The sequence below is a fragment of the Protopterus annectens genome, chromosome 1.part2 (genome assembly GCF_019279795.1).
Source record: "Protopterus annectens isolate FY-2018-M chromosome 1.part2, PAN1.0, whole genome shotgun sequence".
In the NCBI taxonomy this organism is placed as follows: Eukaryota; Metazoa; Chordata; order Ceratodontiformes; family Protopteridae; genus Protopterus; species Protopterus annectens.
This window is the reverse complement of record NC_056727.1, coordinates 902,486,453-902,501,997: the sequence shown is the minus strand read 5'-3', so window position 1 is coordinate 902,501,997 and position 15,545 is coordinate 902,486,453. Positions and strand designations below refer to the sequence as shown.

At 37.2% G+C, this 15,545-nt stretch overlaps 1 protein-coding gene across 2 annotated transcripts in view; it reads right to left on the bottom strand.

Annotated features, from left to right (window-relative positions):
- Positions 1-15,545, bottom strand: part of CDC42BPA (CDC42 binding protein kinase alpha) — a 3,351,611-nt gene that overhangs the window by 432,088 nt on the left and 2,903,978 nt on the right. For both annotated transcript variants that reach the window (XM_044059574.1, XM_044059584.1), the window contains exon 30: positions 6,149-6,211. In XM_044059574.1, coding sequence (XP_043915509.1) covers positions 6,149-6,211 — 63 coding nt within the window. The remainder of the gene's footprint in view (positions 1-6,148; positions 6,212-15,545) is intronic.

Below are 15,545 nucleotides of genomic sequence, written 5' to 3'. Positions count from 1 at the left end.
ATTACTGACATGCTTATTGACTTAAAGTACTTAACTAGGAAAATGAATATTAAAATGAGTTTTTTACAGGATGGACAAGTAAATACTAGTGTTCTAAAGAGACCTAGCAAATTTAATCCTATCACAAATAATACAGTGATGATGTTTGAGAAGGCCTGTGAGTTAGAAATGCGGGATTACTTCAAAGGCAATATGAATAACAAAGTGAAAAATGTGTATAGTAATTTGACTGATGATGAAGTTGTAGTGCTTAATGTGCTTATCACAAATAAGGACATTCATTTTATGAAGCCCGACAAGGGCAATGGAATAGTGATTATGGATAAAAATGACTACTCAGACTATATGTTTAGGATGTTAACAGGGGAAGCATATGAAGAAATAACTTTAAATGAAATTCATGTGGCCTGTTCAAAGATCGACCTGATGCTAAATGATATGCTTTATCAAGGACAAATCAATGAAATGGATTTTGAGTATATGGTGAATAATTTTCTGGTAATAAGCAATATTTTTGGCATTCCTAAAATTCACAAGGGTCTGATTGATGTTTCTTTCAGACCGATTGTGGATGGTAAAAGGAATAAAACTTGCTTTATAAGTAAATATTTAGATTTTCATCTCCAAGGGGGGTTAAAAATGTTCAATTACATTACTAAGGACTCATGGCATTTTTTATCCCAACTAAATGATGTGAGAATAGGCCCTTCAACTATTTTACTTACTACTGATGTTTGTAATTTATATTCAGTGATTCCTAATAGTATTGGGCTAGAATGGTTGGTGAATCAGCTAAATAAGATAGGGTCATTTGATCAGGATCAAATAAATGTTTTTGTATCCCTTATGGACATGGTATTAAACAACAATTTTTTGTTTTTTGAGGGCAGCTACTATAAGCAGGCTACTGGAGTAGCAATGGGGGCAGCGTGTGCCCCCATTTATGCAAATTATGTTATGTCCTATTGGGAACAAGAATATGTGTTTCAAAGTGATTTTAATAAATTCATCCAGAAATATATGCGATTTTTGGATGATATTTTTAAAATTTGGGATGGTGACATTCAGAGGTTGGCAGCATTCCTGGAATATATTAACAGTTCGGTCGATTTTTTAAAATTTACCTTTATTTATAGTTATACTGAAATAAATTATTTAGATGTCCATTTGACAGTTGATAACGATAAAAGGAGTCTTATATCAAATATTTATAGAAAACCTACCTTTTTGAATTCTTATTTGGAATATCAGAGCTGGCACCCTGACCACAGAAAAGGGCTATAATTAAAGGGCAGATGGTCAGGGCTGCCAGAATGGTTAATAACTACTTAAATTTTGAAAAGAAACTAGATTTTATTACAGGAATGTTTTTGAAAAGAGGTTACCCCGAGACCCTGGTACAAGCTATTAAGGTGGAGATTATAGATAAAAGAAAGGGAGGGATTTATCAGCCCATATTAAAAAATGGTACAGACATAGGTTAGTTGTTGGTTGAATTTGAAGTGAAAAAGGAAAATAAAATCAAGGAAGGTTTGTTTTTTATAACCACATATAATTGTGACACGGAATCTATGGTGAGGATAATACAGAGGAATTGGGGTTTATTGAAATTAGATACTAGTGTATATAGTAAATTAAGGGCCTCTCCTATTAATGTATATAGAAAGGATAGATCTTTTAAAAAACTATTAGAGGGTAGTAAGCTAAAATTGACATCTAGGTCTTGTAGGCCGGTTGGGAGTTTTAAGTGTGGCAGATGTAATAAATGCAAGCATATTCTTACATCAGGAAATAGGATTAAATTAGGAAAAGAAATTATATTTATTAGTAGACATTATGATTGCTATAGCAGAAATGTGGTGTATTTAGCTAAGTGCAATCAGTGTCCGGCGTTTTATATTGGAAAAACCTGTCTTACACTTAGAGAAAGGATAGGGGAGCATTTGCTGGACATTAAACATATGAAAAATACTAATGCACTGGCAAGACATATTAAGATAAATATAGGTCACAAATTCCAATTTTGTATTATTCAGCAAGTTATTAAGGATAATCAAGGGCATATATTGGATGTCCATTTAGATATTAGTGAAACTAAGTGGCAAATAAGGTTAAATGCCACTAGTTATCCTGGAATTAATGACCATATTAGTTTAGCCCCATTACTAAAGTTAAGATATATACTGGGCTAAAATTTCTGCCATAAAATTTGTTTTTATCTAGACATTTTGTAACTTATATTGTTGGATTAACAAATCAAATTATTTTATTATTCATTTTGTACTGATTTTATCTTACATATTTTTATATGTTTATTTTTATGTAATATTATAGTATGTTTTTATTCATGGTTTTAGCTTATATATGTTTTTAGGTATATGTATGGTCTGATGTGTATGTGTCTTTAATTTTATGGGAGTGTAATTAATCAATTAACCTGGGAGTGTTATAAAGGGAAGTGGTTTCAGTAAGATGTGTTAGTTCTGATGAAGTCTGTACAAGTTCAAGACGAAACCTAGGTCAACTTGTCTACAATTGTGAATTGTGTGTCTAATAAATGGTATATTTGAGAAGTTCCTTGATCCAGATCTGTCAAAGAGGAACCTTCCAACCTTAACTCTTGCCTCCGACTCCTCATATATCTTCTTAACTAACCTTATTACTGTATCAGAGAATGCAAATGCTACCACTGCCCTACTCATAAAATCCCATCAGACTCTACTGAATGTTTTCTCTGCATGAAGACACACCAACAATAGGGGTATTTTCTTACATTCTGTTTCCTTCTGGATCGTCACTGTTTTGTTAATGTCATCTGAATGCTTCTCCACCACAAAACTGCACTGATCTGTTATCTATCACTTTTGGCAACACCTTTGTCATTCTCCTAGCTGTTGTCGACCTAAACACTTTACAATCATGGTTTAAAATTGAAATAGGTCTATATGAAGCTTGGTCTGGTCTTGGTTACTCTCTTTGGTTAATACTGCCACCACAACTTTTTTTCCAAGATACTAGAGTTTTTCTTTTTTAAAATATTAAAAAACTTTACAGATCTTTATCACCTACTTCCCTTTTAACTTCCAAACTTCCTCAAGAATACCATCTGTTCTTGGAGACGTCCTAGTTGGGTAAGTAAAATGTTGCACCAAGTAACACTGTTGAATATGCCAATTCAGGTACATACAGAAGGGAGCATTTTACTCTATGTTTGGCCTAATAAGGACTGAGTACAGCAGGACAATGATATCCTTGCTTATAAGTTGCAACATATAGAATAATTATTGTTCATAAAGTTCAGGTCCTTTAGGGGTGTCTTCAAAGTAGAACACAAATGTAAAATTTCTAAAGGAAGGGCCTGACTAGCGAGCACTAAGGCACAGTCCTGATCTTCAACATGTCATGATGGATAGAAACAGATGATACATGCACCACAAAGATGGGGAATAAGTGAGGGTAAAGTCCTAGGTGTCTGAGATACATCAAGATCACCAGCAAGATGACCAGCTGAGGTGCACAGAGTTCCACTCTACTCAGCTTGAAAACACAGTCTGCCAAATGGAATCTCTTAAACATTATACAGAAACTCTGATGGTATGAGGGGGTCTGCATCAGGAGCCAGACCCTGTCACATCAAACACGGGAGCTATCCCTGGTTAGAATTGCAAGAGTTTACGGTTTCTCAAAGGCTCACATTGCCTGAAATAATTCCATCTGGGGCATTAAAGGATGATAAGAATGAGCTGAACAAGAATCTCCAACAGCATAGAAAAGTGAACATGTCTCATAGCTACTTAAACCTTGCTATGCAGCAAGAAACACAAAAAAACAAGAGAGATGGGATCAAGTTTTCCTGAAAGGCAAATAGGCTGATTTCCACAGTGGCCAAATTCTGAAGATCCAGGCCTGCCATGCTATCTAAAACTGCAGCGCTAATACAGGAATGGAACAGCAGCTCAGACAGTCTGTTAGCTTGCTCATCTCCTTAGGAATGTGAACTCCTTACACAATCTTAGCCCTGTCAATGGCCCACTTTAAAGCAGGTATCTTTCCTTGCTAAAATGGTACAGCCTTGTGTCCCCTTGTTTGTTTACAGAACTCATGACAGACTGGTTCTCTGTTTGAAAGAGAAAGCACCCCAAAAGCAGTTTAGTCTCCAACATCTCCAGGGTCAGCAAGATGGCACATAGCTAGAACTGGCTTATATGGAGTTCCCTTTCCTTTCGGAATTGCACCTTTTCTACCAAAAGGGAGAAAAGGTGGGCTCCCTGCAGCCACAGGAAGAGTGAAAGATTGATTCTGTTGCAGGTTTGACTTCAGGATGGGAAGGTTCACAAAAAGACTGGAAATAATTATCCATCATTCTAATGCCTGATTAAAGGGCCTGACCCAAAATAGTCACTGACATCTCAATAGTCCAACAAAAAGCAAATGACACTGAGTAACGCGTCAGTCAAAAAGACCAGAAGACATAGTAGTGCCTGAACGTGAACCATGCACTACATTCTCAATCAGGCAATCTTGCTGTCCACCTTCTGGGCCTTCTCCAAAAGTAGGAAAGATCAGCATTGTATAGTGTCCATGTACCTGTTTTTGAAGGTTACACAGTAAGGAGTCAGACAGGATTTCTTATTGTCCTGGCACCGATATAAGTCCCATAACAGCAAAATACAAACAACAAGCAAGGATCTGTCCCGTCCAGCAGGATATCATGTCCCATCAAATCATGGGGCTGCCAGTAAATGGCAAGGACTGTACTCTCTCACCTCATGTTCCTCCAGATGACCACAAGAATACAATTCTGAGAGGGGGAAGTTCCTGCCTTGATGGTATGCCTGGATGTTCCTGTGTGTAAGAGCAAAAGATTATGAAGTGGAAGGTTAATAGGGGTCTATCTGGGCAACTTATAGGATTGTACTTGTGATGCAGAGTACATGACTGGAGAAGCACAGCTACCTAGGAAACAGTGACAAACTATAAAAATTTTAAAAGAAAATGTTCTAATGTGATGGTTAACACCTACAAGATAGGAATAACACCAGCATACATCAGATTCCTCCAATATCTTGAGAGTCAAGACATTTCATTTTCACTGCCCATAAAAGAACTATTGCACTTTACACAGTTTGTAGCATTTTGTTTTTGTTTCGCTTCCATAATGACTTACCAAGCACAGATAGTTGGGAAATCAACTTAACAAAAAATTAACTGTAGGCATTTTTTGCCAGGAGAAGCCCTTTGCACCCCCAAACTTGTATATACCAATTCTATGAATGGGTAAACATGAAGAGAGAAATTCTTTAAAACAAAAAGAACCACTGCTGGCACAAACTTACAAACTGCAGCAGCAGAGAGTTCCCAAAGAAAATAACGATTAGGGAGCTCAACTCTGCTGAGCTGTGCTTGTGAAGTGGGTTCCTCGTGCACTCTGCACTCAAGCAACAGTAGTACAGACACATCCTGACCCACCTTGGAAATGGTGCTTGTGTAGCTAGACCATGACTTCTCCAAAAACTAATACTACTGTAATACTACCCTACATTATCCATAAACTGCTGCTAAACTACTCATCTTCCAACTCCATTCTAAACATGTGTTAACAAAAGTGAAATTTAAAGCACTCCTCAAATGCTGCTCATTAATGTAGAGTCCAGTTCATGTCTCAAATGTAGTTCACAGATCAAATTCTCTCAACCTAGTGCTAACACAGCTGAAATTGTTCACACTGCAAAACTAACATCATAACTGAAGCCTATTTCACACTTGTTTTCAGAAAGGAACTACATATGCTTCGGTGACATCAGAACAACTGAAAAGAATCACTGAAAAGTATAATTAAAGATTTAAAAAAAGAGGGGGATAGTTGCAACAAATCAAAAGAAGTACTAAAGAGTACTGAACATGTAATTCAATATAATAAAATGGGTTACTGAACAATGTCACTTATGTAATTTTCAGAAACAGACAGTGGTAATATAAACTTTTCTGAGAGACACCACACCACAGGAAACCGCAATAATAATACTCTTTACTAATCCTTATCAAGTGCCCTGCACGCTGCACTACTATACATAAACACTGCTTCTAAAGTCTTATGACTTGAGAGTAAGTTAACAACACGAGTACAACACCATAGATTATTCCTTACCGTCTTTGGTGACATGTACGACAAATAATCCCTCTTCATTTCCCAAAGCTATTCTTCCATGATCTAGAATGTAATATATCAAATTAGTACACCTTGCATATGCATATATAAAGGATGTCAAGATCTAGTAAACAAGCTGCTTTTTAAAATCACCAAACCACCTCCACATATGGATTACAGAGTCTGTTTCACACAGTTAGTTAAAAGCAGAGAATATTTGTACACAGTCAAAAGTAGGCTATACATCGCAAATGATGCAATGAGTCAACACATAGACAGCTTCAACAAGAAAAAAACAGCAGAATATCTCACTCAACAGAGAAGCAGAGTTAGCAGTAAGGGGCAAGGCAGACAAAAACCTCATGTGTTGGATGTAAGATTTAAACACACTATAGTCTAACTGAATCTGCTCCAAGCAGACCACACTAGCATCCACGGAACAATCAATACATGAAAGTATATAAATTATGCTGATATGGTGTATCTCTCAGAGTAGAATGGCCTGAACTTATAACTTCCCATAACAGATTCTCCAAGATTTCAATGTGACTGTCAGAGCAACAGATACTAAATTAAGTATTCTAACAATGCATGCAAATTACTTAAATATTCACTTGCCTGATGCCTGGCATTTGAAGACTAACTATATAACATATGTATATATTGTGTTTCATCATACACTCTTATCAGTATATAATGTTGTGTATCTATTTTCTTTACTCCAGGGCTGAGACTAAAGTAAGTCCAGTGGGATCAGTGCTCTACCCCAGCTACTAATTTCAAAACAAAATAAGAAGTAAACTGCAAATTAGTTCAGATTTTTTATTCCAATAAAATGAAGAGAAACTGGATTATTTTTCCTTTCAAGCAGTTTTTCTTTAATTATTTTGGGGAATGCCAGTCTGCAAGCTCATTTGTCAGGTATAGAAGTGGTTTTATTCCAATTTCTTTTGCACATACTCAGTTAAGGTTACTAACAAAATTGTGACTAAAAATGGCTCACTCAACTTGCGGCATTTGGTTTAGTGTCTTACTGAATTTATTTATTTATTTTTTCAATTTAATCTTTGTTAAGTCAGTTGATAAGCTGTTCCAAGGGATCTTTTCAGCCATGACCATGGCAAAAAAGACAAACACACAAAAACACCTTTTGTAATCAGGTTATAGGTTATGACTTTAATAAACATACAGATTAACTGCAGCCCAATACATATCCGCTAGCCTTTAAGAAACCTACAAACGCTATACAAGGCAAACACATAATCTATTATGCCTGAACTATTTTGTCAGTAATGTTTTTCAGTTTATTTATAATAAAATTTGCTGCTTTCATTAAAATTGAGGTTTTCAGTGTACAATGTAGAACTTAAACTTGTAGTATCAGGAAATGTCTGTGTCTAAAAAAAAGTGCAGGCTGATCACATATGCCTGTAAAAATCCAAGTTCTACTACAACCCTAGATATTAGACAGTAATCTGAGAAGGATGAGGAGTGATAAAACATTTTTCTGCTCTGAAGGGAAAGAGGAAGGGGGTGCGTTCTGGTAGAGATCAGAACCTGATTGAAGCATCTGCTTTCAAAGCAGGGGCGCTGGGGTGGGGGTGAGGGTCTGTTTGAGAGGTTACATCACTTACACAAATGAGTTACATTCCCTTTCTGCATCCAGTTCATGCCAACCCCTTGGGCACTACTCAGGAGCACAACAAAAAATCCTTAGGAACTCTGCACTCCTAAAAGCCATGCCATCTTTCATAAACAGAACATCTGGAAGTTTTGTGGAGATAATGGGTCCGGTGTCAAAAAATGTGCCTCTTGTACGTTGTCATGCTTGTCAGGTTATCAGAGACACATCTCATGATGTAGTCCTAGACATGATTACCTCAGCCTCTGATTGCTTAAAGTAGGACTCAGCAAGTCATTAAACCAGAAAAAACTTCCAGGTTACCCCGGTAGAAGGGCCTTGTGCAGGGTGTTCATGTGGTGATCTGGGTTTAGGCTTGTCCGCCTGGTGAACAGAACTGCCCTGACCGAGTTCAAATGTCAGACGAAGCACATGGACAGAATTTGTCCATTTTATAGAGGTTTACCTGTGTTAACAGACACAGGTCTTTCGGCACCTGTCAGCAGCTTTTTATGTTGGCAATACATAATATGGGCGGGGGTGGTTACAATACATAATCCATGGTGAGGGGTGTTCCCATTCACATTTGACTATTTCCTGTATGCATTCATACGAGGATTATTATTTTGGACATGAATTAACTACAGGTATGCAGTGGTACAGTAAACAAATGTGAAGGTTTGTTACTGTAAATATGTACGGACCTCTGTAATACACTGTTGTTTTCTGGCAAATCAGTAGCTAGTCATTAAAGACTAAAGTCAGAACATAGTAATGACATAATGGGTTTACATGGCTTAAAAAAACAAATCAATTCAAACATCTGCACAATGTTTTGTGCTTCCTTTTGGGCCCTGATATTAAATACAGTATTGTGTATGTTTTTGTAGCAAAAAATTCTACTGATGCACATACATAAGAGGTCTCAAAAATAAACACCCATTAACCCTGACACCAAAAACAGATATAGCTCTCAGGCTTAGCTCCCCAAAGGCCAGTCCTAGATGATGAATCAAAGCTCCTACTCCACAATCTAGGTACTCTTCTAACAGGTTATCTAAGGCTGGGCTAGGATCAGTCAACAAAAAGTGTTGAATAGTAGGAATCTTGGAGTTCACTATCTTTTCCAGGAAGATAACTATTGCAGGTAACCTTAGTACAGCTATCCTTCTGCATTCACTATCTTATAAAAATGCCCCTTTCTTCTAGGCAACAAAGAGGCTGACTACAGCAGTTAATTACTTCTTACAGTAAACTACATATCTGTAGTGAAAGTGATTCTTTAAATAGATGAGGCCCCAGTGTATCAATTAGCTTTTATTTAACAAAAGCTGCTAACTGCTTTGATCTATTAAAAAAAAAAAAAAAAAAAAAACAGATTGCGAATTGAGAAGAAAAACTCTCAAAAACATACAAATCATGCTATTCTAGTGTACTTGTCCTGACCTGTTAAAATGATGCATTCATGAATCATAATTTCCAATATGCCAAACTGCTACAAACACTCTGTGTGAAAATGACAGAGGTTTGCCTCTGTAGAGGGGAGGCTGTAAATCAACAGCAGCCATGAAATTTCTTAGTCCTTATGCAAAGTTTGCAAGAAAATGTATAATGCATAAATTCCTGACGAAGACAAAAATACACATTGTTTTTAGCAGTTCTTTTTGGAATGAAGATGGCATTTATTATCCCTAAATAATAAAAGACTATTTAAACAATTATATACTTGTATGCAGTACTCCAAAGACACTAATGTGCAGCTAATTAGATCCTTTTGGCACAGCTTACTCTCATTTGTCTTTCTTTCTTCACCTTTACAATGAATATCTCTGCAACAACTGACCCGGTTTGTAATATTTTTGACCAATGTCTAGACTTGACATAACTGACAGAACAAACACATTTGATGAAAATTAAACAATACATATTATCCATGTGCAAATGTTTAGTCTTAGCATTGAAAGGGCATGAAAATATGTCATAAAGCAGTAAATTCAGAGAACAGAAATGCAAATTACAAGAAATCTTTTCTAGCACTTAGTACAGAGGATTTTGTTTTTGAGCTGCCAACAAACTGTCCTGTAGTCAAAAGTAAATTCTTTTTTTTTTCCTTCCATCTCCATTTGCCTACTGCATGACTCTGAGCAAGTCACTTGACCAGACAGTGCTCTTTGGTCACCATTGAGCATTAGCGTCCAGAGGGTTTTACCAAGTTAACAAATAAAGCCAAAAAAAAAAGGTGCAATGTATCAGTTTGAAGGATTGGAACTGATTGTGAAAGAACAAGGTAAAGCTCTGGGGGTTTGATCACAACTAGACCATCATCAACAGAGAAGATCACAGTAGTAGCCAGGAATAAAACAATGGGCTGTATCCTTAAGGGGAGAAACTCCAAAAACAGAGGTAATGCTTTCACTCTAATAGAATACAGTCATGCCACACCTTCAGCACTGTCTAATTCAAGAGGTGCTGGAAGGTCAGAGAAGAACAAAAAGGCATAAAATAAAAAAAAAATGTTTTACCTAGCCAGCATTGAAAAGAAACTAAGGTATGAAGTATGCATGTATAACAAATTCAACATAGTAGCGATGTTCAAATGGGAATTAGATGCAAGCAGATTTGTGACCATCCTGCCTGAATTGTAGAGTTTTGACATATCCGGGGTGGGCTGATCTCCTATGAACACACAGATGTCTGAAGAATGTCAGGTAGGAAAGACAGAGTTGTATCAGCTTTTTTTTTTTCTGTATGAGAGACATAGCTCTGTAACAAGCATCCCCTGTTAGTGTAGGCCTACAGAGAGTGCAGACTCTTCACATGGTAATTTTTATCTCCCACTAAGTATCAGACACAAATAAGTTGCATGGATCTCAAAATCATAGGAGTTTGTGGGGTGGAAAAAGAAAGGGAGTTGTATGGCGGCAGCTTATACCGCAATAGTGAGCCCTGTGTTTGCACATTTACTGCTATGATCAGTTTATTGCAAAGCTGTAAAATGCCCATCACATCACTGCTACAAGTATGACTGATCATAGACAGTAAAAGTACTAAAACAATAATTACTCTAATCACAGGGTCAGGGAAGAAAAGAGTTAACGACACCTGGAAGACTGAGGAAGTAAAACCTGCTCCACCCATGGAAAATGTGTCCGGTTAAAATGCTTAGAAAGGTATGGATGGACATCCAAGTAGCCGTTTCACAGATATTATGAACTGACACACGTCTGAAGAGTGTTGCTGAAATGGCAGCTGCTCTAGAAGAGAGAGACCTTTCTTCATGGTAGGTAAAAAAAGACATACAAAACGGCAGTTGTTTTTAGTAAAGCTGTGGCAAAGGCTGTACATAATCTGTAATTGTTTTCCCACTTTTTTCTGTGGCAATGCAGTAGATTCTGAAATCTAAACTGTTTCATGCACACAAGCACAGCTTATTTCCTGTCTAAATGTAAGCTACCATATTTACAATGGAATGTTCTGGTTTGTTTTGTGGAAAACTTGTTTTAGTTAAAAAAATTCCAATCCAGTACAGGTAGTGGTGCCAGGATTTCTTTACCTACTGCTAAATGGTAGATTTATCTAAACCTCTGTACTAAATGAATATTTTGCAGCAGTCTCAGTACAGGATAACGCTCTACAGACTCCTCCGGTACTGGAACTCTGCTTTGCAAATTAAGTGTGCCATTGCTCAGCTCAGCAGATTAGGTCAGTCAGCCACACACAGTGCTTTCTTCTGGATGTATTTATGGACTTTACATGAATATGTACAAGGACTGTATCTCAGGAGACAGATTGTCTGCTTCCAGGAATAATAAATTAATTCATATCGTCTACAGACTTTGCCTATGAGTTACCTACAAATGCTAAATGAACTTAAACCAGAGGCAGATATGTTCTAGTCAGTATAGTGTTAAAACCAGCTACTTGATAGTGTGTTTCCAATGTTATCTGTCTGTTCAAAACTTTGTTTTACGTTTCTTTGTGCAAGTGCATACTTGTTTGTATACTTAATTTATAAACTGCATTAATACCATTACATAAAGAGCTTTTTATGCAAATTGTAGAAGCAAGTTTCTGACTGCTTATTAATATATTAGTGCTCTGCAACTGTCATTGTCTTTAGAACAGAGTAGCTGCTTATTTATGGCTACTCTAAGTTTAAATTATGTTTGGTCAATATAAAGATTGCAGAGAGGCTGTGACCTTGCGATGCCATACTTTTCTAGCTGTTTGCAACAAGTTACCATACTGGGAAGGATGAATACTAACACTGAAAACAAATTTATTAGCCTTCCTGGAAACCATGTTGTGTGTGTGGATGCAAAATAGTTAATTTGAACTTACTGACAGTATGGTAACACTGAAAGGCACTGTGTCAAGACTAAGGTGTACGAAACCCTAGGAAATCAGAAGTAGTAGCTTTGTTCTACAGTGATACAATGTAACACTTAACTGGCATGAAATACAGGGATAATTATATGGAAGCTGGAAGGTTACAGATAAAGAACAGGGGAAACAAGAAATAAAATTAAATTACCAATTTTATTTGCCTATCCAGCTGTGAAAATAAAGTAAGGTATGAAGTACACTATGTGGTAAACTCACCACAGCAGTAGATGTTCAAATATAAGAATCACTGCATAATGCATTATAAATGGGAATTAGATGCCTGTCAGTAGTGCAACTGTTTTATGGAATCAATGATGGTCCTATTCTCACAGCAATCACAGCAAAAAAAAAAATACAAATAGCCGGTCAGTCTAAGAGGACTACTATCATGCCCTCTTCCTATAGTTAGAAGCAAACAAAAAATTTCTCAGTGGTCCTGAACTCTTTGGCCAAAAAATACCCAAACTGTTTGTGCACATCCAACATATTTAAGACTCTGTTTTCCTTTACTCTGTGGCTTGAGAATGAACACTGGTAATTAGATAGCTAGGGTTAGGGTTAATTCAGAAACCACATTTAATGTGAAAGAGAGATTATAATATCCAGGAATGCTTCTAGCTCAAAAATTCAGCAAGCATATGTTATAGCCACCAAAAAAAGTGTTTTCTCAGACAGAAATATATGGCATGGTTGTTGCTTGGCTCAGAAGGATGTAGAGGCAGCTTTTCAATGACAAAGTTAAACTTTCTGGGAGGTCTTAAATAAAGCACCCATTTTAGAAATAGTTTAATTTCTAGTCATGCTGGAAGAGGAGGTTTCCTGGGTTGCCAGGCTGAAATAGTTGAGACACATGTCTACACAGAAGAAAATTTCCAGCCTTTATAAAATAAGGATATTAAAACACTACCTACCTGCTATGTCAAGCTGCTTATTCTGTAACACGCTAAGATTCTCACCAGAAAGAAACCTCTTCCATTTGCTCAGATATGACTTCCTAGATGTGGGTCTGTATGTTCCCTACAGGATGGTTAGCACATCAGATAGTTAACAGTCTTGTGAAGAATGAGGGTCCTAGCCTTAAGGTATCAACTTTAAGCTGTTGAAATTCAGATACATCAATATACCCTAACATTGTATAATCAGAATACATGACAATGTTAGAATGAGGGGTTTTCCTTTCTTCAGTTCAAGGCACAGTGAGAACCATGCTTGTCTTGGCCAGAAAAGAGCTATAGTATCTGATTTAGCCCGTCTCCCAGGCTGTCACTTGGACCTTGATGAGAAGTGGAAGAGGATGAAAGGCATATATTCGTCCTTCTGCCCACTCAAGAGTAAAAGTATTTATTGGCAAGGCTTGTTTACATGGATATCTAGTACAGAATCTCTCTCTCACTCTCTTTCTAATAATGTTGTGGGTTCAAGAAGGTTCTCCTCAGGGTGATCCTAAAGTCATGCAAGTGTGTGTGGAAAACTTGACAGAATCAACAACTCCATGCTAAGGATTTTGTTTTTTTTTTTTGGGGGGGGGGGGGGTTAGTGATCTGCTAGGCATTACCCTCTGAAGGAATTAGGAAGACCAGAAGTAGGAGACTTTTCTTGATAGTCAGTTTTTATTCAATCACAGCCAAGCTGAGCAGCTAGTAACACTGCATGTCCCCCTGCTTAAGTACCAAATCACAGTGGTGCTGTTATTATCCTGAGGACCCCTGCCACCTATGCAGTGCTGAAAGCCTGAAGGACATAAATCAGAGTCAGCACCTATTTGATGGTGATATGCTTAGTTCAGACCTTTTGAGTTCACTTCCCCTTAATCTTGGGGAACCCTGTGTGCACTCCTCAAGCTAGGTGTAATGCATATCATTAAAGTTTTGCTACCACTATGATGGAAACAATGAATTACTTAGGCACCAGAAGATTTACTTTGCTTATTACATAAACTCCTTTTGAATGACTGGAATAATTATCAGCAATTAAATATTCAAGGGGTGTTAGAGTTTGTTACTCAAACTCCATTGATTTTCTTGTATATAACTTTGCCAGGGATACTGGGAGAAGTGATGATGGTGTCTATCCCAGAGCCCTTAACAGCTCTCCAGCTATCATGCAAGATTTTACTTGTATCTTCAGGGGAAAAAAAAAGAGTAAAAAGAGTTCAACTTCCATCTTTTCTTGGGACCAGGAAAGGTTCAGAGTAAAAACCTGCTCCTTTCTCTTCCAAAGGAACTCTTTCTAAGTAAAATAATGTTCCTTCTCCATTCAGTGGAATCACTTCTCTGGCATATAACACCAGTAGCTGATTTATCACTATACCTGACTTGAGATAACCAACACATTCTCATAAATGATGGAAAACTCAAACCTATATTGCTCTGCAACACATTCAGCTCCCTTATCCATGTACTTGTAGTCAGAACCAACCACAGATCCTTGAAAAGTTATTTTTCCTCCTAGTAGACAGAGAGACAGGAGAGTTTAGAGGAGCAGTGGTGGATATATAATCAGCATTCAGGTCACTGTCCTGAGATGGCCCAGTGCTACATCCTTAAACTTTTCCATGTGCCTTGACCTGTGCCATCCCTCCAGGAGCCTTTTTCAAAGACTTTTTTTCTGTTGTTATTGTTCAGATTGTATTAGCCTTCTATAAAATGTCTACTGTTTGAAGGGAAAAATGTTTATCGTATTTAAGAGTTTGTGAGTGGAATAACTGCTTCACCATTTGGATAGTTTTACCAGTTTCCTCCAGCTTTTTAAAACATCTCTTGAAATGGAAAAGTACATAACATGTATTTGTTCAGGGAAGCATTAAGGATATGTCTCTTAATGTCTTCGGACAAAGGCTGGATTCTTAACCATACATGCCTATTAATGACTGTGATAGAAGCAGCCACCTTCACAGAAGTGTCAGTGGCATCACTGCCATAACCGATGGCATATCTGACAACTTCTAAAGAAGTCCATAATGACTACTGCCATCTCCTCCCTCTACTTCAGATTGTTTTCCCAATACTGTAACATATGTTTGGCAAATGCTGGCTTTATTGTCCTAAGTGGTTAAGGTGCACACTTTTAATGCCCAAACAATCTAGCATTCTGCTTCCTTTGTCACTGCAAGGGTGTTTTGAAAAGGTGCCAGTTTGGATCCCATGACAGCATCTAAGGAGCTAACCATGGGGTCCACCAACAGAGCTTACAGACACTTTTTGTTTTCCACCCAATGAAATCAGTCTTGTTCTCTGGGAGCTAGAAGTTATGAGTCTGAATTCCATGAAGATTTTTCAAAAGCATCTTCAAATGCTTGGGAAATATGTGGGGTAGCTGTTACGTTGAGTTTATCTAGACCCTACAATGTGAGGTATCTTTTACAGATATCAGATATTTATTCTGATTCTC